Source organism: Triplophysa dalaica, chromosome 14, assembly GCF_015846415.1.
Source record: "Triplophysa dalaica isolate WHDGS20190420 chromosome 14, ASM1584641v1, whole genome shotgun sequence".
NCBI lineage: Eukaryota > Metazoa > Chordata > Actinopteri > Cypriniformes > Nemacheilidae > Triplophysa > Triplophysa dalaica.
In genome coordinates this window covers 856,809-884,243 of record NC_079555.1, presented here as the reverse complement: position 1 = coordinate 884,243, position 27,435 = coordinate 856,809, and the positions used below count along the sequence as shown (strand labels likewise).

General features: G+C 38.4%; 2 protein-coding genes across 4 annotated transcripts in view; one reads left to right on the top strand and one right to left on the bottom strand.

Annotated features, from left to right (window-relative positions):
• Nucleotides 1–8,233, bottom strand: part of chst8 (carbohydrate (N-acetylgalactosamine 4-0) sulfotransferase 8) — a 126,556-nt gene extending 118,323 nt beyond the window's left edge. For 2 of the 3 annotated variants that reach the window (XM_056765827.1, XM_056765831.1), the window contains exon 1: nucleotides 7,783–8,233. The gene's annotated coding sequence lies outside the window, so the exon portion shown is untranslated. Of the gene's footprint in view, nucleotides 1–6,075; nucleotides 6,198–7,782 lie in introns of those variants that run through there. The other variant, XM_056765828.1, reaches the window with a different exon arrangement.
• A 14,227-nt stretch (nucleotides 8,234–22,460) lies between these two features.
• The window catches only part of pepd (peptidase D), a 41,390-nt gene continuing 36,415 nt past the window's right edge, over nucleotides 22,461–27,435 (top strand). The window contains exons 1-2 of the mRNA XM_056766363.1: nucleotides 22,461–22,561; nucleotides 24,396–24,582. Coding sequence (XP_056622341.1) covers nucleotides 22,545–22,561; nucleotides 24,396–24,582 — 204 coding nt within the window. The 5' untranslated portion in view covers nucleotides 22,461–22,544. The remainder of the gene's footprint in view (nucleotides 22,562–24,395; nucleotides 24,583–27,435) is intronic.

Sequence of the window (27,435 nt, the reverse complement as noted above, 5' to 3'; positions counted from 1 at the left end):
TAGAGACATTTACAGAAAAACACACTTGGACGTGAATCACTCTTGCTGTGCGGCTGAACAGCAGCGAATCAGAGTTGACATTTGATCCACAACTCAGCGGCCGGACCCGTAATGGAGTTTGACCTGATCCATCGATCCCAGTACAGCCAGTGAATCAGACACAAGTCTGCCAACACTTACTGACAGACAAAACATTAAACTGATAACGTCTTAAAAATGTCTTCTAAATACACCTAAACGACGAATCTGCAGATTTTACGATCACTGTTTGCTCAGACACTAAACTCACAATTATAACTGCTCACACTTACACAAACATTCAGAAAAACTAGTTTTACTAAAGAAAATGTTGTCACGTTTTTTACTTTGTTGACTACAAATACCAAAGAGATCTGAAAATTCTGTGAACAACACATGGGAAGAGATCATCACATGGACACAGTGTTTGCACAGAGCAGATGCAGAAACTCTTACATCATTTACACACTGAAGCGTTATGAACACATGTGGCCATTAGCATTCATTAATCTTCACTTTCTGGGATGAATGACACCAGCTAAAGATGATCTGTCAGTAAAAATGATGCAGTGATAAAGATATTTGTGAATGAAGAAAGAAGCTTTTCAACTGAGAATGATGTGGTCAAGACATCTATCAGCACTGGACCATGATCACCTGCTAAACATTTACTTCTTGATCTCTGCTGTCATTCACATTATGTATTTAAAACCGCGCCGATTTTAAATGACCCGCGGTGCGCTCCCGGCACTCCGAAACGTTTAACTATTTCCATCTTGATGGGGCGTCGACGCACCTAGAAAAATGTGCATGCGCTTCGCGACCGCGTCTACGTCAACAAATATGCGCGTTGTAAACGCGAGCCGCGCTGCTTTTACCTTTTTTCCAAAGCGCTCAGGAGTTTGCGCTCTCCTGGCGGCTGTCATTGCTTAACAACAATGTGCCACAGTGGCCGTTGAGACGAGGAGGTCTAAACAAAGGAGATATGGATTATAGAGTTTGTTAATCGGCGTCACGCCTGCTAGTGGGTTCAACGTGTTTTATTTTTCTAGTTTAATTAGGAAATATAACTATGGTAGGTTGGACTTGCGGTGTTTAAAAACTGCAATAGCATTACGCAGAGTCGTTCAGGAAAGGCCCCTGGTTCTTTCACCATATATCAAACAAAACAAGTAACGGTACATATCAAAACAATAATAGCAGTGGACTATTATCCTCCCAAGATGGCGGCGCTACTGCAACATGCACGTGCAACATATGGCGTGACGTCAGCTTCACATTCTCTATACGCACTAAAATACCTTGCAATAACTCTCCTACAGGATTTATTAATGTTGATCGTCTGTGCCTCCATCTTCCGTCACTTTCCCATGTGAACACGTGAACATGTGAACGCGCCCCATTGAATGTTTTTGTTGAATGTTTTGGCACGCTCCGGCGTGCTCACGTGGAGTTCACCTGGTAAAGTGACGACACGTGCATTCCCTCTATATTGGTTGATTGGTTCTTGTCACGTGAACCGCATTCTGAAACGTTAAAATATTTTCATCTTGATGCTCCGTCGACGCGCCTAGAAAAATGGGATCGTTGCACCGCATGCGAATCATGACCGCGTCACCCCCTATTTAAGGTATACATTTAAAATAAAGAATATGCACGCGCAAATGACGCATAATGTGAATCACCAATAACACACAATATCAACAAAAAGTCATTAGTTCACATGGATTATTTTGTCAAATCTTTTCAAGTTTTGTTATCTGTTGCCGAGTTCCAGATTCCTTGCTGCTTTATAATCTTTTTAAAAAACATATCATCTAAGTTTGTCAATATACAGTAGTGGCCAAGATTGATGTCCAACTTCAGAAATGTGACGTCTTCACCTGTGATTCATATGTATGATTATGCAAAAAAAGAACACAAACCACTTGAGCAAAGTTGGAGTCAAGAGACATGAGAATGACTGCTGTAGACAAACAACAATAGAGATTTCACAAAGCATTCATATTCATCAAACTTGAGTCCTCAAAAATAAAAAATAAACATGAGTCTATGTGCACTTTAAGCTTTGCTTTGCTTTGCTTTTCTATGCTTTTGTATATTAAAATAAAACCCATTTTTTCTGAAATGCTGTCGCAAATTTCATACAGATATTACAGATATTTCATTCAGATGTTTTTAACCAATAATAAAAAAGTGCTGCATGGTTAGTTTCGTCAGTTTTTTGGAAGCGGATCAGGTGCTAATAAATGAGTGTGCGGAAGATGATGAGGGTGTAATTGATGAACACAGATGTTTCACGAGCAGATGGAGTGACAGTGTAGCCTATATGAGGTCCAGCCGTACGGACACTTTCTGTTATTTTCTCCCGTCTGTTTTCATGATATGCTGCTGTGTGACAGATCTGTGACCCGTTCCACCCGCCTCAGCATCTGAACTCATCTGATGGACACAAACTATTCTCAGATCGCTGCTTCCGCTTGCAAGCACCGCCTGGTTTTTTTTACTGACAATTGCCGAGACGGAGAGATCAGATTTGCCATCGTTACTCACACGCACCTCCACCTGTAAGATGAATGAGTGTTGTCAGTAAATACACACACAGGGTGACTCCACGGCAGGAAAATAAGGCCATTATCTCCCTCGGAAGTCCTGACGCCGCAAAACAGCGCGACGGCTTCATTAAACACAGCGTGAACATGAATCTCTCATTTGCGTCTCATTTTTTCAACGTCTAATAAACATCTGTATCATCACAACTAAGCAAAATACATCATCCTTAAAGGGACGGTTCACCCAAAAATGAATGAGGTTTCTGTCTCCATTTACTCAGCTGAACACAAAGAAATATATTTTGAAGAACGGATTTCATCCCCCATTGACTCCCATAGTATTTATGGTCCCTACTATAGCAGTAAATAGGGGCTGTAAATGGGGTTTGCTTACTGACATTCTTTCAAATATCTTCCTGTGTGTTCAGCAAAACAAAGACATTTATAAAGGTTTAGAACAACTTGAGGGCGAGTAAATGACAGAATTTTCTTTTTTGGGTGGAGTGTCCCTTTAAAGAGGACAGAAAGACATTAAAAAACTGATTTTCTCAAGTATTTTCAAGAAGCGTCTTGTTTAGAAAGTGACAGAGGTTGAGCAAGGTTGTGACGCTCAAAGTGACCACATACCCCAAAAAAGCCAAAGCAAACAAACGGTTTGATGGTGCGAAGAGATGCCTCATGCATTATTCACCTCAGCCTTTGATTCTCTAAACTTCAGTCTTTGGGGGATTGTCTGACATCCCAGTTGAATAATTAAACTCTGACCTTTTGTCCTCATTAAAGGTGATGGTGGGGGGGGCAGCAGTGATATCAAACAACCTGTGTTTCACAGAACTACACCAAAGATTCATGTATGTTGACATACGTCACGATAAAGACCTGCGGGCATGAGTTTCACCTTCACAAGAAACCAAGAGGAAATCATTACAGCCGTTGGAGTTTCAAAACTCACCCCCACTGGAGAATATAACAGACAAATATATTATTAAACATGTGCGAATACAGTTTGGGATGCACCGATATGTCAAATTTGGCCAATAACGATAACCGATAATTTTCAACATTGGAAATTCAACTATTAATTTCTAGTGTGTTTGCGTTTGTGTGTGTTCTATAGACTACGAAATGCTTGTGTGTTCACACAGGGTTGAAGAGCAATACAGAGCTTCCACACGTTCACACTGCAGTGTATTTTTAGGCAACAGAGAAATAATTCTGATCAGACTGAAGATTGCAAATGTACACAACGGCTGTGCTAGATTAAAACAGTGCATTTCTATTCTGTGCCTGATCTTCCTCTCTCTCTCGGTTACAGAAGATGAGGGGGCTTCTTTGAAGTCTGTGTTGGGTTTTGTCTTGTCGAGCTGTAGTTTCGCTCTCAGGTGGCCCTTCCCACGGATGAAAACTTGTAGCTGTGGCACACGTGCGTTCTGCCTCACGTATCACTCGACTGTAAATCACTGAAGATATTCCAGACTCTCCAACCACAATTCCCAAACTCACTTCATAAAACAGATAATTCCAGCCTTAGATGTCAACTCTTCAACAGAAATAAAATACACAATACAGGAACAGCGGTGATGAGAATCATCGTGTATCTATAATGCTTAATACAGTAAATGGTAAATTTGATGAGAAATATAGACCATCCTGTCATCCCTTTATTGTAGGAGATAAAGATCTGATGAGATCAGACACAGTTGAGAATGGCATGGTAACTGTAAACATCCTGTAACCTGGCGATAGTTATCTGGAGGTTGAATTATTAGTTAATATCACATCAGTAATATCACGCTATCTGAAACTTTGTCTGAGCACATAAACCTGGAAGAAAAATCTTTTGAGAAGTGCAGATAAGCAGACGCAGGGGATTAATGATATTTGACTGCAAACAGACGGCGCTCTCGACCCTGTTAAACACACACTGACAAACAATATGTGAACTACAAAACAAATCAAAGCAACATCAGAACAAGAACACAACTGCAGTTTGGATTCCAATCAGCATTTATACCAATAAAATACAGTACTTTAGAACAGTGGTTCTCAAACTTTTTCGTTTTTGCTTTGCCCCCCCCTTACAATCTTAATTTTAGAATTTTAATTAAACCCTAAATGTATTCAGTCATACAATGCTGGAATATCAGTTATTTTGGTTGGTGTTCTTTTGTTCTGATGTTTGGTTGCATAAAATATATTATAAATTTCTATATTTCATAAAATGGCATAAAATCTGTGGCCCCCCTGGATCCATCTTGCCCCCCAGGGGGCCACGACCCCCCAGTTGGAGAACCACTGCTGTAGAACCAAAATCTCTATGTCAAAATAAAGGCATGACATCATCACCATGTGCAATGTTATACTTCAAATCAGATCATGAAATAAGTTTGGGATTCAAACTCAGGAGAGGTTTGTGTATATGAAACATGCTTCCATCAAACGTTTATTAACTGTGTTCTGAAAAGGAGCCAGAGAGAAATAAGCAGCTTTTCACAAACACAACCTAAGAAAGTCTTTCTTCATTCAATGCGGCAGAGGTTTTCTGCTCTTTACTGCACGTGACAAAATTAGACAAACCCGAGTAACCTGATTTAAGTTTATTTAAAGGTCCAGGGTGTCCTTTTTGGAATATCTATTGCCAGAAATGCAATTTAAAACACACAACAATGTGTTCAGAGTTGTATTAAGAGCTTACATAATGAAGTGTAATGTTTTCATTACCTTAGAATGAGCTATTTCTATCTACATACACCGCCGATCCCGTTACATGAAATTCAACATGTTTTTTCTACGGTAGCCCCATACGGACAAACTGAACGTACCATGAACACGTTCTCTCCTTCAGAAAAGAATCAAAGCGTGATGACATCTTGGTTCTGTGTCAGCCACCGTAGTGCTTCGAAAAGGAGCGGGTAGGAGTGAAGCGAGCCGTTCGCTGCAATTCACAACCTCACCAATAGATGGCGCTAAATCTCATACACTGGACCTTTAAAGTACCAGTGAAGTAAAAAATGACAATGCCTTTTTTTTCAAGAAAGATTCCAGCGTTTATTTTAAATATTTAATCAATGAGAGTCTTTCTCTTTTTATGCTGCTAACACGAATCTCTACACAAACTGAATACCATGAACAGATCTAAAGAAACAGACATACACACGAATCACAAACTCTGTCCATCAACGATATGGCTAAACACAAATGTTCAAGTTCTCTCTCTCTCACACACACTTGTTCTCCTGTGGAGTGTGGAACGGATCTCTCCTCAGGTCTGTGGGAACGCGGCGAACAGCAGAACCATCTGTAGTGTGACTGTGTGTTCCTGCCCGCTGGTAGAACGCCAGCGCTGAGACTCTCCGTACGAACACACACCGCCTCGCACAACCTGACAGCGCAGTCTGTGTGCGTCACAGCCCCGCGCTACACCAGCAGCACACCACGTCTGAACAGAACACACCGCACAACAAACATACAAACACACAACACACCGACTAGAGAGAAAACCTACCTTAAGACTCTTAACCATAGAGCCCGAACAAGTTAAACGTCACGTTTGTCTTTATAACAGAGCTTCTCTAACAAACGGATTGTGATGCATGGAATGACACACTTCCCCTTTAAATCTCCAGCTCCTCAGAGAACAACTCCAAGCGTCTCCTCCAGTTTCAGAAAAGCCGAACTCAACAATGTCACAAGATCTGCTCAGATTTACCAAGATCAAAATGATCTGACTTTATAAATCAATTTTACTGTACATCAACAACTGATTCTTTACATGTTTAATGCTTTGAAAGTCTCGCATCTAAGCGACAAACAGCAGTCAAAAGAAACATGATCAGTGTGTTCCTCAGAAACGAAAGCCGTGACCTTGGATTTATCAGCACATGCTATACACGCCCACATAAACAAAACTGTTAACTATACTTAAGTATTTACTATAGTAAATAGCAGTTTACTCTAATAAATCTTGAAGTATATTTTAATAGTAACTACGGTGAGGTTCAATAATATAGTGTATGAATTGTTTTAGTTTACTATAGTACATACTGCAATGTTTTTTTCATGTTGGCACGCCTTTCTATTTCTTCTTTTCCATAGAAAGTTCTAAGACAAAGTTAAAACATAAATGAGAGATTTACCGCTTTAACTTGAAACATTGTGTCTCGATTGAATAAAGAGCAACATTGACCCTCTCCACACGCACGCGCGCTCGCACACACATGCTCGGAGCTCAATTAGGTGAGTCTGGTTTCGCTGAAATATCTTTTATTCTGTATATGTGATTTAAACCCCTGACAGGAGGATCTGAGAGTATGAATTTAAATTCTCACAGACAGCCCGACTGACCAGTGATGGAGTCTGAGAGATGGATTCTGACAGGATCATTTGTCATGTTTCTCGCTCAGATCAGATGTCACAAGGGCCACTTTTTATACAGTGTGAACTTAGTTTGTGATGTAAATCACGTGCTGGAAGAAACAGCTAAGTGGTTGACTCACAAGTGAAGAAAATCTAACTTTTAAAGCAGACCTCAAGAGAACCAAACTCTGAATCAGAACAGCGGGGTGCATTTATAAAACAGGCTCACTGACTTTCCCCTTTGGTATGCTTAATTATGGATTAAATGTAAATTTATTTCAGACTAAACTAAATCACTGTGTCATAATAATTGCAGAAAAACCGACTTCATTTGAATAACTTCTGAACTGCACAACATTAAGAAAGCAATATTATGATGAATGCATCAAAAATGACAAACACCCACTTATTGTTGCCAATAACTTTGATCAACTGTTTATAATCTTCGCATGCACATGGAATCGTCAAATAAACATTGACAGCCACGTCTTACATGTTTTTATACAATTGTGTTTTCAACACGAATACAGGTGGGAATGTTTTTACACGTTTGCACATGGAGCTGCATATTTACATCCAACTAATGATACAAGCATGTACCACGTTAACAAAATGACACCTTTATCCTTAAAAAGTGCTCTTAAAAGTAGAAATCAATTCTGTGCATTTGAGAATATTTAATTCTCTGCTTTCTTTGCTATTAGATACGAGTTAGCACAATTATTGCAGTAATAAAAAACTGTATTAGTAAAGGCACAGCGCAAAGTTTGAACCAACAACCTGTCAGGTCCGCGGCTCAAATCTTTACGCATCTCTCATTGACTGTCGTGTAACGTGTGAAAGCATCAGAACTGACCTGTCCAGATGATATTCTGCTGTGCTCCAGTCTTCGGTGACAGATCAGATCATTTCAGCACAATGGAAAGAGCGAAACTCGCTTTCCACGATCCGCCCCGCTCCTCTCGTGCGCGGTATCCAGTTGCACTTTGTTCGCAATCCCTTCTGTCTGCGAGTCTATTCTGGTAGTTCAGATGGTGATGGATCAGAGAGTCCAGCTGTCTGCTTCGGTCCACTACGACGATGCGCGTTCTTCCGCGTGTCGTGCAGATTTCCCTCGTGAAGCTGCCGATGTCTCCGGGCGGTCGCTGCAGGAACGGTGTGGCGATGTGTTCGGGTGGAGAAACTCAGTGGAAAACTGTCACGGATTCTTAGTTTCAGTGATGAGAAGCGGATCGCAACTCAAACTCCTCACGATCCAGGTGGACGAGCGCAGGATGCTGCGCGCAAATGAACGACGCTTCGAACGCGCCGCCTCTTAAAGCATCAGCACCAGAAAGAGAGGCAGAGCAATGCGCGTGTGTGTGTGTGTGAGAGAGAGAGAGAGAGAGAGAGAGAGAGAGAGAGAGAGAGACTGTAGGGATTTAACATTGAGGATGGGTTATGCATTTCCAGACGTGTGAAAAGCAAGAAGAGGATAACAATAGCGGTGAAACAATGTCTGTCTTTTCAGAACAAGAAATTTCATTTTTATAATTTGACAGTCAAATACTTTGTTAAGCAGAAACCAAAAACACAGAATGACATTTGACTGTAGTCATCAGTCATGTGTAACTGCTCAAGTAGAAGCACAACTAGAAGAGCACGTATGAACTTTATTCAAGCAAGATCTCTGATCATATCTGACCCTGGACCACAAAACCAGTCTTAAGTAGCACGGGAACATTTTTAGTAAAAGACAAAAATACATTGTATGGGTCAAAATTATTGATTTTTCTTTAATGCCAAAAATCATTAGGGTATGAAGGAATGATCGTGTTCCATGGAGATATTTTGTAAATTTCGTACCTTAAATACATAAAAACTTTATTTTTGTGAGTGGGTGGCCCGCTACAGTGCCCCTGATTAGCAACTTCAAAGGCAATTTTCTCAATATTTTCATTTTTTGCACTCTCAGATTTGTGAGTTTAAACGGTTGTATCTCAGCCAGATATAACTCATATATCAATAGAAAGCTTATTTATTCTGCTTTCATATTTTGTCAAAATCTCAATTTCGAAAAATTGAACCATAAGACTTTTGTTGTCCACATATCAGCTGTTTCAGGTCTCTGTAGGATGTTAAGCACATTTACAAACCGCCTGCTGATGCTGAAGGATGGAAGATGAATGTATGCCGCAACTCACCCGCCATCACATCACATGCAGGGTCACGCCAGCACAAACTGGAACGTTTCATTCTGAGGGTGAAAGATTCTTCATGCTAAATAAATAAATGTATTCAGCATCAGTAATGAGTCTCTCTCTCTCTCTCTCTCTCTCTCTCACTCTCTCTCTCTCTCTCTCTCTCTCTCTCACTCTCTCTCTCTCTCTCTCTCTCACTCTCTCTCTGTATGGAAGCAGATCAAAGCTGGGTCTGTATCCACTGGTCACATCAGTCAGCTTCTCACAGAGACATGGCCAAAACAACACACACACAAACACACAACAAATAAACAAACAAATGTTTAATTAGGAAAAACTCTAAATGTCCTGTAGGGGAGAAAGGCAAAGGCAGGTGGATCAGCATCATTATCTTACACACACACATGCACACACACGCTAAAGTGAAGAGAACAATAAATTCATGCTGGCTGGAATTTAAAGAGGAATTTCTGATCATTTTCTAAACATTTCATACAAACAAGTTTGTGATGTTTGTGTCAAATATCCTGAGTTATAACAGATGAATGACATTATTGGCAGTTATAAAGTAATGAAATCAGGGGTAATATTATTCACATTTTAAAGTCCCAGTGAAATAAAAAATGACAATTCTTACTTTTTCTTTTTTAAATTCATGTACTCTCATAATCTTCAATTGAAATCTGAAAATGCACTTCCGGCCTGAAATGACCGTCCAAAGTACATAAACTAGATGGCTTGGGCGGAGCCTCCGTTAACTCCTCCCCTTAAACTTACTATCTGCTGTCAGTTCCATTTCAGATTGCAACGTCTGTTTTTACAATTCGCAGGGAAAGAGGCAAGCCACGCCTACTAATTTTCCCCTTCGAAATTCCCTTTCACTCGGAACTGTGTCAGAATACGTGATTAAAAACGATCGCAACTTCCGGTTCACGGGGACTTTAAACAGAACAAACTCTTTTCCTAAAGTTTGGCTCTGGATGTTTCACAGCCTCAATCACAGCGCCCTCCGCTGTCCGGGTTCAGAACCACAGCTTAATTCAGTCACAACTTCAGTTGTGTGTTCAAGTCAACCCACATGCGACTCAATATCAAAAGAAATCAAATATATTTGAAGTTTTCAGTGTGTTAGAGGTAAATCACACACAGATGCCATGAACACAATCATATGGAGAGATTGATTCAAACACTTCACATGTTAACAATAATAAACTGCGCTCAAGTGAAGTTCCACATCGGAAAATGAATGTTTGACTATCAAATCCCTGAACTGACCTCTTCTTCACTGATTCTACAAACACTTCTGCAGTCCAGGACAAGAGCTCGCTGTTCAAAACACCGTCTGCTTCCTTCAAAGAATCAAAATAAAAACATTTCACACTAGAGACTGAACACATGTGGAGGTCATTTTATCAGTATGTAAATTGTATTTGAAGAGTTTTGGTAAAAACTGATAATAAAAAACAAGCAAAAATCATGTTTTTGTGTTTTGTTGTGTTGGCTGTTTTTGTTGTTGTTATTACTTAATCAGAACAACACACATGCAGTTGTAATGGACAATACATTTTATTTACCTTTATAAAATCTTTTAGTTAACTGTATTTGAAAATGAACTTGTCATATGAAGAGTTTGTTTCCAAAATGAGATAACTTTTAAAATATTTCAAAAATCATGTTTTTTATTATGTTATCATGTTTTTATTGCGTTAGTTAGCTGCATTTTTTTGTTTTATGGCATAAATCAAAACAAAGAGACTGCAGTTTGATTGACATTAATTGGAATGCATAATAAAAAAAGTTGTTGTAACATTTTAAAATCCTTTAGTTATCTGTTTCTGAAAATGAACTAGTCATGTGAAGAGTTTGACTCCAAAATGAGATAACTCTGTTTGTTAAAAATGTAAAAAATTAAATGCTTTTTATTATGTTATCTGTGCTGGTGAGCTGTATTTATTGTTTTGTTTTTATTGCCTTAAACAAAACAAAAAAACTGCAGTTTAATTGATATTGATTGGAAAGCACAATAAATAAATTTCATAAAAAAATCTAATTTTGGAACCAAACTCTTCATGAGATGTTACGTAATGATCAAATAAGGTCCTTAATCGCATCTGATCTCTTATTAAGTATTTGATGAACACAACCAAATAACACAAATCCGTGTTAAAAACAGCTTGACATTATATAACACTTAACAGGGTTAATGGTGCACTAGAACTCTCATGTTCTACTCAAACTCACGAACTTAACATCAAAAACATGACTTCAAAGATTTGATTCCTTTTAACCAGCAGAAACAACTTACACATGTAGCCATTTCTTACATTTTAACACTTTTGTAAAGACACTTTGAATATTTAGCCCCCATCAGTATAGCCCCCCCCCCTCACACACAAACAGATCATACGCAGATAATCCTCCCCATAACCTCATTGCCTTCAAGCCTGCTCAAAAAGCAGAAGAGGAACGAAAGGCCACAGCTGGAAAGAAAGAAGGCAACAGTCCAGCCACCTGGGAAATTTCCACGTCAGGTTACAAACACCAAAGCGACCGACGAGAAACTCGCATTCTATCCAACACAGCAAAGAAACAAAACAGCCCTGCGGAGATTCTGCGCTATGAATTATAATGCACTGCAGACGCGGGGAAGAAATGCTTTTATTGGAGCGAGAGATCAAAATAATTCAACAGAGAGAGAGAAATTAGATATGCAAATGAGAGTGGGTTTTGAATTTGCCAACATGTGTAGAGTTAAAGCAGCAACCCTACGGCTCTTCTTTTCTCGTATAGATAACCCACCGAAAAGAAGCTTTTTAATGAATAAACTTATTCCGGCTCTCGCAAACATTCTGCACATCATTCTGGCATTCTTGTCCCGCCAGCAGACATGAAGGGATGCATCGATGCATATCCCTTTATATTAGCAGTGTGTGAAGTTATGGACTGGAGTGACCCGCGGGCCGAGCTCATATCTCTTTAATTGCAGGATGCTGAGCTCCGTCTGACTCAGCGCTTGTGCCGTAAAGAACTTCGGCCGGTCTGGACGCAGCTGTCGATTGATCAAGATTAATGAAGCGAAGCGGACGCTTAATGAACCACAACACTGGAATGGGAATCTTACACGTTTAAGACTCGAGCCCAGAAATACATACACAAACACGTACAGTATCTCTCTCACACACAACTATTTATCAACACACATTTATGAAAAGCTTCTTTAAGCGATGATGTCATGCACACAACTGCATCTCTAAAGCTTAACTTTGAAAAGTGCACATGCAGTCAAATATTCGACTTTCAGAACTCCTCATAACCAGACAAGAATGTTATTGCTCTTTATACAGGAGGTCTCAGTCGTGTTTAGTATCAACTTATTCTCAGATGTTTCTCCTAAAATGACTTAATAAAAAGAGAAACACTTGAGAGTGTAGTTCTTGAGACACATGAAGAGTCTGGAGGTGTAAATTAATTTAGATTGGAGATGTGAAATAATCTGGATTTGAGTTAATGTGATGAGAAATTTGGAGTTGATATTGAGATCTTCAATGATATTGGCTTTTGAATGTTGACTTGACAAATCTGAGCTCACATTGTTAACGTCTCTTCTCAAACACCAATGACAGACACATATGTCAGATTTCTGATGCTAAAAAATTCATGGCATCTGTTGGCACAACTTAATTTTACAAATTGGTGCAAGTCAAAATATTATTTTTTGGTATAGTTAAAACTTAATTGTGCAACAATTTTTAAGTTGGTGTTACTGAAAAATACATTTCATTTAAGAGAAAAACGTAATCTGTCTGACCCAATGTAGTTTGTCAGAATCAACTTTATTTTAAAATATCTGAAAAATATTGATGCAAACTGTCTTCACAATATATTTTAGAGTGTAGGCTTGGGCCAAATACCGGTTTCAAGGTACACCGCGGATTGGAAAAGTGTCAAAGCATTCTGTGATATCGTTTCCCAGGTATGAGTTGTCTTTTATGTCTCAAACATGGAAAGGGCAGGAATCCATCAGGTTCTGTGCTAGTTTGCTCATCTGCATTTAATTTATTTACATTTATACATGCGGTTTTAATTACTAGAAATGTGTGTATTCAAAAAGTTTGGGACCCACTGAATTAAGCCTGACATACTGTACATGTTTAGTACTGTCTCAAATGTTTTGTGTTACTTAAAAATAAAATACATTGTGTTCAATGTTTTTCAATCAGACATTTGAAAAGAACACATTTTAAAGTAGTACCGCCCTTAGCCCGTTGAGAGAGAGAGTCATAAAAATGTTCTCGTGTCACTTGATTCATGCCTTCAGATAGTTCCAGGAAGTGATGCTTTCTCTTTAAATGCTTTATTTCTTTCATTTTTTTATTTATTAAATGACCTGCGTCTTCAAATGGGTTAAAAGTTTGTCACAATCGGTCCGTTTTGCCTCAGCGATTCATGTGTTAGGAACTTCCAGGAACTATTGAGAGCCTCCATCAATCGTCATTGCTTTGAAAAAATTGTTCCATTGGAGTCAACGGAGTTGACGCAACTCTCTCTCTCTCTAAATGGCTCTGGTACCGCCATACCGTAAAATCTTGGCTTATCATACCGCTAAAATATCACATGGGCCCAGTTTCCATTTGCTCTCCATTTAATCTCATTGATGTCTAGAAGAAATAATTGATATTGAAGAGACCTCATCTGTGGTTTTTCTTTTGAGAGAGTGAGAGTGAGAGAGAAGGAGAGAGAAAGGCGCAGTCGAGAAATGTTCAAACTGCCCTGCAGCTCCTCTAGTCTGGGTCACAAGGTTTCATATCACATGTCAATTATTTATATATATTGAGGGGATGGAGAGATTTATTGCTTATAATCAGACCCAGATGTGACAGCGAGCTCATTTTCTGTGCTGAATTTGTCGAAATTCAACAGAACGGATTAAATCACGTTAAGCTTATTTAAGGGTGATGAGAGTACATCACTAAAATCATGTAGAAACACTGGAGGGCGCGGGGGCCACAGAGGAAGTGTCTAAATGTCATGATCACTTATATTTACTCACTGATATACAGTTCAATCCTAATGTCGTTGAAGTTATTGTTCTTTATACCATCGATCTGAAGTGGCTCATTTGAAACTCATTTTCCTGGCATAAATAAGAGATAAGCGTCTGGTTATTTTTTGAAATCACAGATCTATAAGTTCCTAAAAAACTCACACTAATAAAAAACAGCTTAAATGCTCCAGATCTCTAGAATGAAATTTAGAAGTGTGTTTACAGACTTGTTATAGTGCTTTCCTGTAGCTCAGTGGTTAAAGCGTGAGGTTAGCAATTTTGGGCTGTATGGTGACAAAGAAAATTTGCTGAACATTTGTTTCACAAAAGCTTCTTTGTAGGGGAAATGGGATCTTTAGATTATGAACAGGTAAGAGAGAAACGGTTCAACAACCATTGACTAAAAGGTTTTTTGAAGAACCAAAAATGCTTTTTCTTCGACATTGCTGTGAAGAAGTAAAAGCTTGTCTTTGGTAGCTACGTATTAAATGAACATTCAGTAAATTGTATGGGCATACCTGACCGTCAGAACAGTTTGGAAGTTTCAGAACATCCTCACATTACTCATTACAGCTATTTTTATAGTGTGCAATATTTGTTGTTTGGTTAGAAAGACATCAGAGAGCCTGCAGAGGTCTGGCTGTGATCAATAACCGTGTGGGTAGACGTCTCTAAACCCAGTGTGACAAACTGCGCTTTACATAAACAGGAGTGAAACATCTGACGTGAGATCAAACATTACACCATACGCTCGTCCTATCACAAGTTTTATTATATAATGTCTGTATAAATTGTGCGATTCTCTGTAGGTCATTTGTATGAGCACAGTTGCAGTCTTTATTCGCTGGAGATGACTTTGTTTGCTGTAGGAGGAGGATTCATGCTGGTGTCAGGGCCAGCGAGCGATCCGTCTGTCTGCGCACAGATGAGTTGTGTGTTCTCCACTCCTGCGGCCATATATTTAACTCCAATCTCTGTCACCGCCCCGCGAGCTTGGAGGAGACCAATTTTCTAGATTTCAGCCGACAGCTTGAAAATGAACATTAAATATTGATCGCGGGTTACGTGACGAGCGGCGGGATGGTGCGAACCCTGCGGTCGGTCCCATTTATTTTTGCCCATGTCTTCCAGCGGTTTGTGACGTCATAGGTTGGGAGCGTTATCTCACTGTGATTCATCCTTAAATTGTTTACTGGGTCAACATTTCAAAAGACGAGATGAGACAGAGACCTCAGTCATAAATGCTGCTCGAACATTGTTGTTTTTTACCATCATATAGTAAAAAATGTCATTGTTATAAAATATATATTATGAAAAGGAGGCCATTTTGTGTAAGCAGGCATATTAAAGATGCATCTGTTTCATCCCATATTACCTTTATCAAATCCACAAAAAAATCATGATAGATCTAATTTACTTTAACACATGGGCAATTCCAGCGTTATGGACGTGACATAAAAATGCTCAGTGAATGAATTTTTATTACGATTATATTGAAGCATCTGTTTATATTTTACAGAACCCTTGATGATAGAGTCTAAACATCAAACAATCTCAGTCTATGAAAAAAAAATGAAAAAAGGGGGGACATGTGACAAAAAAAGGACGTGTTTTTTTGCTGACGATAAACTTTGTAGGATTTCTATAAAATAAAATAGACAATCCTAAAGCAATAATACCCAATGAATGGAGAAGGGATGACTCTTTATAAAACATAAAATAGTTACTTTATATTCATTTTCATGTGTCCATTTATGAGGAATATGTATCGTTATGTATGTGACAATCCTGAAAGTGGCTCTTACCTGACTATGAAAGATCATGCACTAAAAATAAAACAAATGCTTTACATGTTTGAAGAGAGATCTCACATGGGTATTTGAACCACCAAATGTTAAAATCTTTGCTGTTATCGTAAAAAAATTGTGGTATGGTTGACATTTTCACGGAATTGCCCACATGCCTTCAACTGATTCATCAGTACATATTATACACAGGTTGGTCTTCATAATCTCTCATCAAAATGTAAATACCTGGTCTGCCTCTGAAACCAGTTGCCCCTGCTAAATACATTTCTAGTAACTGCTCATATTCTCTTCACAGTGTGTTCAAGTGAAACACTCTTTAAACCATCATTAAAGTATTGAACTCTGCAGGTGAAACTCTTTCATCAAGAATATGAAAACTTTAGCATCCGTCTCCATCGCCAACAGCACTGGACATTTAAAGAGTCAAATCATGACAAACTGTGCTCGATCTTTTGAGTCGAGAGCAAAATCAAGAACTCAAATTTCCTCACTAAACCATTAACAGCCGGTGCGACTTGTGCCGTCAACATCACGACCAACCTCAAAATTGCCCCGCTTGGCCTCCATAGAAATTAATTACAGCCATTGCCGGAAGTGGTGCAAAATCTCGCCATAAAGTTATGATAAATAATATTAGTTTACGCCTACCCATCCCATACCTAACCTTACAATAATAAAATAATTGTAATTAACTGTTTTCAGCGAGAAAAAACATGATGTGGTATTGAAGTGCGGGACCCCCAAATATGATTAACCTTTTCTAAAATATTTATCAATCTATATTTTTTCTGTGTAAAGTAACATTTAAAATTGGTTAATTACAGTAAATGTAAATATTATATTATAAAGGCAACATGTTGCTTCTAAACCTAAATAGTCGGCAACAATTTCACTTTAAGTCCCAAAAAAGAAACTGATAAAAACTCACTAGAAAGATTCATAAACAATTCTGGAGATTATCAAGAGCAAAAAAAGCAGATAAACACTGTGGACTTTTATCATTATTATGGGGGACCCCTTGGAACCTTCTGGAGGCCCCCTGGGGTCCCGGGACCCCGGTTTGAAAACCCCTGTCCTAATCAGCTTCTTCCCTGCCTAACAGAAGAAAGTGTCACGATAATTATTAAAACGTTGCCAACAAAAAGCTGAAATCACTGCAATGCGTCCAAATCTCCTGGAGTGATGAGTTAAACATCAGCATCATGCTTTTCGTGTGTGATCAACTCGTGTGTATTAAATCACGGTTACATTCATCAAAGTTCTGAAGTTTCTACATGCAGAATGTCTTACTGTTCCTCCAGAGAAACTCAAGGTTGCTGCTTTAATATCAAAGGGATCCTTCGGATTGTATTTCAAAGGCTGGACGGCCCATGTGAGCCGCACTCAACCGGACAAAACGCTTTCTTGACAGTGTGTGTGTGTGTGTGTGAGAGAGAGAGAGAGAGAGAGAGAGAGAGAGGATATCCAGTCAAGGTTGTTCTGGTTTCATCTCTGGTGGTTTCTGGTGTGGAGGCGTCTGCCGAGCAACACGTGTTCATACAGACACGAGAGAGGCTTCTACCGCACTGCAGTCAAACGGCTGCAGTCGAGTCAATCCACCGGACGGCAAATCACACACACACACAATATACACCACACTAACATTTAATGAGGAAATGTGTGCTGTGCCCACATACTGTACATAAAACTCACTTCTGTCATGTTGTGGTGGTATACCGTGGTTACTTTGGCTTTCCACAACATGACATATTCTCAAGTAAATATAACACTGTGATTCCTAAAGTGATTTAGGGTCATTTATTTTGATTTCACACACCTGTTGTGATGGGATAACATGTTAAACTTTGTACAAACGTGAGCATATCAGAAAATTACAGAAATTATGTGTGTGTGTGTGTTTGTGGGTACACACTAAGAATTGCTGGGTTAGAAAATAACCCAACCTTAACCCAGCTGCTGGGTAACTATGGGACAGAACACGCGCTGGGTTATTTTGACCCAAGTGCTGGGTTTAACCATTTGACCCAAAATGCTGGGTTGTTTGTTTGACCCAACTAGTGGGTCTTGTTAACTGTGTTTCTGGGTTAACATAACCTAAACATTGGGTTATATGTTGTCTCATTGCCTTGCTACTTTTATATTTACCAATAAAAATATATAATCTCAAGGGAATGTAAAATTATTATATTTTATATGTAATACAATTACACAAAACAAATGCAATTGTAAATATGCATTTTTATAAAATTTATTTCTTTACATTTATTGAATGGGTGCAATTGTCATACATTTCATCCAACACCTACAGACACATAAAAACAAGTTTTTGTAGATCAGTTTCTTTAAAAACACAAAACTGGGTGAATTAGGCACTGTAGATTCCTATTCTATATATCAACATTGCAGCATTAGAACACTCAAAAATATATTATTGGCACATGAGAATCAGTCCAAACAGTGTGCCATTAAAACTAAGCCAAACAAAGACTCAAAACAACAGACAATACATGTGACAACTTAAAACATGTTACAAGTGCCCAGAAAAAACTGTTGTCCTCAAAAACTTCCCTCTTCACTCATTTCCATCAATATGATAAACTGGATGCTGGAGAAATTCCTAAGTAGGAAGAGACTGCTTAGTTAACATCAAGCACAGAAAAGGACTTGAAACAGATCAACTGAGCAACAAGTCTTTCTCAATGGCATGTCCGGAAACAATGACGAAGGTCTGGGATGTAGTTGCTGCCTCGTCCCAAAGGCAAAAAATGTGCAGATTATATCACTGGTCTCAGCGTTTTGCAAGTATTCCACCATGAAAGTCCCCACCTGTTAAATATATGACAGTTAGTCTTAAAACATAACTAACATTTAAGTTAAAATGCATTTAATGAACAAACACAGAGGCCTTATAAAAATGCTAATTTTAGAAGAAAACTTCAAACTTCACTTTTAGTATTTTACTTCATTCACTACATTCATATTGTATATCATTTACTTCTGAGGATATACATAAATCACACAGTGATGGCCAAAACTATTAGAACACTAGTATTTTTACCAGCTGGAAAATGGAATAAAAGTCAGTTATTTCTATCGTTTGCTGTCGTGTGTCAGAAGATAATTTCTGTTTAATTTTCCAAACATTATTCTTGTCATTAATTGTAATAATCAGTGAGATTAAGAGGCTTAGCTTTTAGCTAATGCAGCTAACGGTAACGTTACCTCAGGGGAAAAAAGCGCGAAAATGCTAAATTTTAAATTATTGCTAGTTGGTTGGATCCGGCACGTCACAGACACTTGAAAAAATATCCCCTTAGATTAAGTTTTGTATGAAATTATCTAATTCTGACTAAACATTACAACCCCATACAGTAGGCAAACAGTAACCGAACTATACCATGTATTTCTGACCTAAGGCTAGTTCATACATTTCCATGAGGATTTAACGTGAAGGATAAAAATCTTTTAAAGTAAAAATATGCACACGTACACACACACACATATATATATATATAACATAACGATAAAGCGATTGTTAAGGACTTTTTTTGTAAAAAAAATAGCATGCTAAGCTGCTAAATTACTTAACGTTAATCAATCACAGAATAAAACACTTCCTCCGCACAGAGACAGATCAAATACTGCATTAAACAGTAAAATCAGTGTGCTCTTACCACAAGTTATTAAAAATAATCATATTATCATATTTATTTACCTTATAAAATCAGCTTGCCGTGATGTGCGTTGCCGTCTTACAAGGAGACGCGTGAAGGATCCAGAAGGTTCGATGAAGTGGAAAAATGAACAAACCGGTTGGGTCAAAATAACCCAACCCAGCTGTTCAGTGGTGAAAGAACCCCTACAGTCCATTTGACCCAGCATGAGCAACCCAACTGTGTGTTTACAGTACCTCAAACAACCCAAAATTATGACCCAGCACAATTAACCCAAAAATGTGTTTACAGAAATAACCCAGCATTTTTTAGAGTGTAGGGTAAACCCTGCGATATGGGGACGAAATGTCCCCAAAAAGATGGCAATATCTAAAATCCTTGTCCTTGTGGGGACATTTTTGGGTCCCCATGAGGAAACAAGCTTATAAATCACACAGAATTCAATTTTTCGGAAATCTATAAAAGCAGAAAGTTTTGTGTGATTGTTAGTTTAGGGGTTGGGTTAGGTGTAGGAATATGATACACAGTTTGTACAGTATAAAACCATTGTGTCTATGGAATGTCCCCATCAAACATGGAAACACAAAATATGTTTGTGTATGAACTTGGTTTTTATATGTTAGTGGGGACCTTAACCTGAATGCACACCGACTCATGGAGACCCGTGTCACTGTGGAGAGGTCACCACGGACACAAAAGCTCTTGAAAATATATGATCTTTCGGATTATGGGTTGGGTTAGGGGATAAAATATACAGTTTGTACAGTATACAACTCATTACACCTGTGGACTGTCCCCACGGATAATAAAAGATACATGTGTGTGTGTGTCACTGTTTCATCCTATGGTAAATCTGCATTAAACCAGCTAATAGTTCATTCTCTCTGATCAGCTGAATCTCTGATATCTGTTTGCCACTGGGATGCTGCTGCCTGCTGTTTTACAGGTACATCACCATGACATTTTTGAGTTGTGGCTGGATCATATTTTTGTTTTAAATCAACACATCTGGAGCATTGTTAAAGTCATCTGACTCTGTAACATCTGTTTATGGTATCACATTATCTATATATGCGCAAACATGAAAAACTAGTATATTATACTACAGTATGCTATACAGTACAGGGTTAGTCCTTGTGATTGTTGTGAAGTGCTCTGTTGACATGTGAATTTCATGCTAAGTTCCTTTATATGGATATACAGCTTTTTAAATTCATCACACGTGAAATTAAATGTTAAGTGCATGGCATTATGGAATACATTATGGAATGCACATTTCGGTTAAATGTCTGTACTGTAGAAGGCCCTCTGGGGATTTCATGTGTATTTCATGTAAATGCATATAGCTTGGACATTCTCTCTCTCTCTCTCTCTCTTGTCCAGTAGTGGTTGTCTCCACAGGTGCGTTGACCTTAAGTGATGCAGAGAAAGGGAACGTTATGATGATGAAAGTACAGCCAGCATCCAGACCAGACCCATGTGGAGACATGATAAAAGCATTTTGTTGTGAGCTCATGCACTCAGTCTTCTCTTTCTTTCTTTCAGTTCAGAGTGCAGCCTGCGTTTCTTAATGCACCGAAGGGTTCAAGCTTTAGCCTGGCCTGGAGCTGTGGAATCCCACTGTCACACTCGACCGAGACGTGTTTCAATTGCAGATGTTAATAACTTGAGAGTCATGTGATAAGTTTGGACGACCTTTCAAAGAAGTCACTTCTTTATCAACAGATGTGGCGAAAGATGCTGATCATTATGGAGAAAGAGATAGCTTCATCAGACAGATCATGAAGATCCAGTTACAAACATCAAAGCCACAGGCTCCAGAAACCAGAGAGAAAAACCTCTTCCCAGAATATGAAGGCAACTGCGTGCAAATTCATCCCTGATGGAATCCTGCGGTTTTCTGTGGCGAGGAAACTTTAGACAAAGGACGAGAAATAAACGTTTTCAATGCTTCTATCTATTTCTCTCAGACCTTTATAAGAGCGGTAATGCAGAATCTTTAGAGAATGAGAACACACACACACACACAACATGTTATTTCTGCTGCAGCTTTTCATTGTTGTAGAGCTCACGGCGGAATGAAGCTGATGATAAGATCCACAAATCAAACCCATGGTGAAAATCCTAAAATGATTAAAACACATAAAAGGATTATACAGAGATAGTGTGAAAAGCAAGCATGTGTGTCATCTTTAAATTGTTTTTTAATTTCCTTGAGGAGTGAAACTTGTTTTAAAGATGTTGCACTAAACACCGAGCTCTGGGCATCATTCAGTGGAATTATAAACCAAGAAAATCTAATATGTGCAGATTTTTTGTGTGGTTTAATTCTTGTTAACGGGTACTTCTGAATGTTTTACAAAAGACTGGCTAAATATCTAATGATAATTAAAAAATAAATTCATTTGAAACGTCTGGATGATATTGTGCCCCATAAATAAATCAACTGTTCCCAAAACCATCATTTTAAATCATTTACATTTATGCATTTGGCAGACGCTTTTATCCAAAGCATTTTACATTTCATTATCCTGTACATTTATACTGAGGCACATGCAATCCGCCGGGATCGAACCCACAACCTTGCTCTTACCACTGAGCTACAGGAAAGCAAATCAAATGGAAGTCAAACATTTATCCTAAAGTAGGGTAATATTTGCGTTGCTTCATTATCTGAGTAAAGTCTTGTAATCAAGATATTTTAAACTGAACATTATTACATTTCTTATTTGACTGCTTTACGGCGCTTTTAAAAGCATTCAGACATTTCTCTCGTCATCGCGGCGTTCGATTGCGCAGCGCCACACTGGTTATGAGCGGGGGCGCGGTCATGTGAACGCTTGTACACTGTGAACGCGCAGAGGTCAGCTGACGCGCGTCACGTGACTGGATCTCTCAGCAGCAGCGCGAGCATGGCAGCATCACAGCAGTAAGTTTAACATCATTTTTACGCTAAATCTCTTTTATTCATATCCACGTCACGCGTCGTGATTTAAAGGAAACGTAAAGTGTGTCGTGGAGTGACAGCTGTCACGTGAGTCTCACGCGTTGTCAACATTAGTTTGTTTCAATTCTGACTTTGAATTTTGAATGTTTATTTTAGTTCACTTTAGTCAGCGCTGTTGTTAAGTGATATTTTGGTAATGCGGTGTGATATAATGCAGGTTATTAAACTGAGGACAATTCAAATATATATATATTTCTGTGGTTAAATTCATGACAGTGTTTCAGGGTTGAAGTTTATATGTTTGCCCTTTAAATGATTGTAGAGTTCTTCTAGACTTTGCACCAAGTTGTATGATTTCTTATTGAAAGATTTCGCTTCTCTTGTTTCTTTTTGAATGCTTTTGCATGTAGTTATTCTATAAAAATGAGACAGATTCTGTTTTAAAATACTTTAAGGACTCCTGCTTGACATTCCAGTTAACAAACTTAATATGGTAAACATTAAACACCACAGTACACATATACTATTCTATTTACATTACACTGCAAGGTATTTGAACGCACACCTGTACCTTTTACATCTGTAGAAATGTTTATGTTGCCATGTCCGGTGAACTTGTTTTTTTGAGTGTTTGATTTAGTGCTGTGTGATGTGAAAAATATCAGTCTTGGTTTTATTGTATAGTGTTTTCAGTGGTTTAATGTTTGATGTGATAGTGTGAATATGAGTTGTGACCTTTGACCTCACACATAGAGACTCTGAGGGAGCGTTCATGACGATCCTGTGATCAGAGTTCATCTTCACGTGCTCTATCAGTAATGATAAACTTCTATGTTCTCTGCTCTTTGTCTTGCGTACGCGATATTTTAATATGATATGAGTGTTAATGAACAGCATGAAATCATGTCGAGGTCAAATGTGAAATAAGAATGTTTCTATTAGGAGGACATTTCATAACCGTTAGGCCAGTTCTTTACAAATTTCTGTTACTGTAATGTTGTGTTAAAGGAAAAGTTCACCTTCAATTCTGAAGGTAAGAATATATTTTGGAAAATGTTGGCAAAGGGCCGTCGGTCCCCATTGACTTGCATTGGTGTCCATACAATAGACGTCTACGGGGACCAACACCAACGGTTTTTGTTTACCAACATTTTTCAAAATATCTTCTTTGTGTTCTGCCGAAGAAAGAAAATCACACAGGTTTAAAATGACAACGGAGTGAGTAAATGATGACAGAATATTCATTTTGAAGGAGAACTATGCCTTTAATCTTTCCTCTTGCTGAAAACGTTTTTTTCCCCTATGTAATAGATGCCTTTTTCTAGTTTTAGGTAATAATAATGATGATTGGGTGGTATGGGATTTGTTATAGTGGTTAAAATATAACGGAAATTGACCTCGACATTATAGATTCAATGAAATTGATACAAAAGGAGTATCATGTTCTAAAGATATTCAGTATCTGTTTCTGCTTTCGTGATATTTGACTGAAGTCATGACATTTTTAGCTGATCTTTTGTGTTTCTCACTTTGAGATTCTTTCCGCAATATCATGTGATCACATCCAGCATGTTGCATAACAGCTGCCACACAATCTGCTTTATCTCACAAGCTGTTTTTCATCAACAATAAAATTCTGCTTGCAACATACATGCCCTTCATAACCTTAAACTGAACTGAACTCCAGACTATCTGTAGCTATGTTGTTTAACAAAAGAAAATAACATTTCATTCAAAGTTGGCACACACATGTTAGTGTTATGTGCATGAGTTCCATACATTTATTTTCTAATGAATGCGTGTTGTTGTGTTACAGGAAGGCAGTGTATTGGCTGGGAAATGACACTCTGAGAGTGTCAGCCGCCCTGTTTGCAGAAAACCGAAAGCGCCTGTGTCGTGCCCTGAAAGCAGAGAAGAAGCTGAAACCCGGATCTGTGATTCTGCTTCAAGGAGGAGAACAGCAGCAGAGATACTGCACGGACACAGACGCGGTCTTCAGACAGGTACTACACACATCTGCTGATAACTGCTATTACTACTACAAACAATCAGGAAACAATATAAATTAGGACTTTATTTTATTATCGGCCAATCATCCTGAACAAAGGTCCAGCTCTCCTGGTTTATGAGATGCTATAATGTTTGCCTTTGAATATTGTTGTTAATCTCAATAAGTTAGTGTTAGCATAATGCATGATGTGTGCCACCTGATCAGGTCTCCAGCTGGTCTTCTGCGCTCTTAATACTGTACCACGACAGGTATCTTCGCCTGTTGTTCTCATCGAGTTGATACCTTAATACAGGGAACATTGACTTTCATACTAAAGTATATTTGAAGAGTTTATTTCCAAAATGAGATAACTCATCTTGTTTTTTAATTGTGCATTCCAATCAATCAATCAAACTGCAGTTGGTTTGTTTTGATTGAAACCATAATAACTGAAAAAAAAATACAGCTATCTAAAGGGGGTCTCGCTTAATTTAACATTAAATTAGATGGTCTTTGACAGAAATCATCTTTAATGTACACACTGACTTCACCATAAGCTGCAAGATGCATTTCTCTGTTTGGGAATAGCAGAAAAACAGTGCATTCATATGGAAAATCTCTCGATTCTGCCACATTAATAGCAGAGTTGTTATAGATATGGCGTTGCACGGCTCAGCATTTCCGCATCTAGTGTGCGACCCCCTTAACACAAAGATGAGTCCCGTTTCGTAAGGCTGCATCCTTGTGTCCTCCATAGGTATCATCCTCTAAAGGATGCGCTATATGGAGGATTCTCAGAATTAAATGAAACATCCTTCGTAGGACATACTCGCAGAAAAGGAAACAGGAAGTACCACGTTGCAATGACAACACGTTGCACTAGCATTAATTAAAATGTTTTCTACATGATTTACTTTCTACCTTAAACAATGCCAAAACTTTTGCCTTACTGTTTCAATCGATTAAAAATCACTTAACACTTATACAAATTACAGACGTTGGCCGACGCAAAGAATTGTGGGTTATCTCTAGCAACAAAGGATACAGTTCATGTATACTCTGGATTCCTGTCAAAGAGAGAGTCCTACCTGATTTTATGAAACGAGACGGCCTCCATGACGTAGCAGCCTTCGAATGAGACCTTTGGAGGTCGCAGCCATACGAAATGAGACACAGCCCATAAAACAGGGTCCACACCGGACGCGACAAGCGCGACACGACAAAAGACATTAGAAACGCATTAGAACCTATTGTAATTTCAAATGTTGTCAAATGTTTAGTTTGATCACATTTATAAAAGATAGATACAGGTTTACGACTGTTTCCGAAACCATACGGCGCGTGCGGGGGGGAGTGGTTGACTGAACCAAAGAACGTCGAACCCATTGTCAACAAAACACAGACATCAGTTTCACTCACCGCACTCTGTTCATGTCTTGCATCTTTTAGCGCTGGGACGGCTCCATATATCAGTTTCAAACCATCTCCAAATCCAGCGTTATATCCACAGTTTATATAACATTCATCACCCAAATGCAGTCAACAAACAAACACCTGAGATTGAGCTTTGAATGTGATGTATGTTGGGAATTTGTAATCGTAATAATGGCGGGCATGTTTATGTCAGTTTTCAGGCCTTGTGTAAATGGTGATTTGTGTTGGCAGGAGACCTTTTGTTTTCAGCGCTGTTGTCTAACAGAGGCCTGTGATTAAGTGTGGAGGATTCACATGTGTTGATTGAACGTAATGAGCTCATTCATTAGCTACAGAAGCATGCATCTCCTGCGCTGTTTGCGAGAGATTGCACGTTGGTATCTTCAGTATGTAGCGAGTCAGGATGAAGGCTTTGTGTTGTTCACCATTTGAGGGCATTTAATTCGCTGCTGTTAATTTACTTGTTGCATTTGAAGTATCAACTTGTGTATTTCAAATATAAATAAATTGTGTTACATTTTTCTAATTGTACACGGTTACAGCTCATTAACCAGGAGTGCGTGTGAGGTTATGTGTGTGCTGTGATGATTTTATTTTACTGCCCCATTGCACAATCTGCACATGGATAATGTGATCTGTGTGAAAGCACTCAAACCAATAAAATCATCGTAGCGTCCTATGTGGATTAGAGACCACAATTATCTCATCATTTACACTGCGACATATAACATATGCTCGTGCATTTGTGTGCGTCTCTGTATGAGGATATGAACACATGAACTTCATCTCCGGACTAGAGCTGCTCTCAGAGTTTCACTTCGTCAAGAACAAACTCTTTGCAATAAAAGTATTGTATTATAATATTACTATAATAAAGTGTAGTATTCTAGCAGTAAATTGATAAACCATAAACACTTTTATGTACTTAACTTATATTTAATATATATACTATAGTATAAAATAATAAATCAAAAACACCATTGTATCTGCGAAAGGAGGAATTTAACTGCAGTTTATCATTGTAATTATGTAAATATTACAGTTGTATACTAGAATATGTGGACAAATATATAATTATTGTATAGTAAAAGAATGGAAAACACAGAACTCAGAAAAATTTCAACATAATAAAGGAACTGGGGGAAAACTAAATTATGGCCCTATTTTATCAATCTGTAACATTAATGTCCTTCGTCCGTTACCTGTCTATATATGTGATAAACATATAAATATTTGTATCTGTATATTTTGTCTAATAATCTTGTTTGGCCTGTGCTACAAAGCTTTAAACTGCTACAGCACCAGTGCTACGTGCAAAAATGTTAACATACAGCCCTTTACAGAGAGACCATGAGTTTGATTGTTAAGGTTTATGTTTATCGATCGCCCATTGCTTATCATTTATAACTCTTTACCGCTACTTATCAGCTGT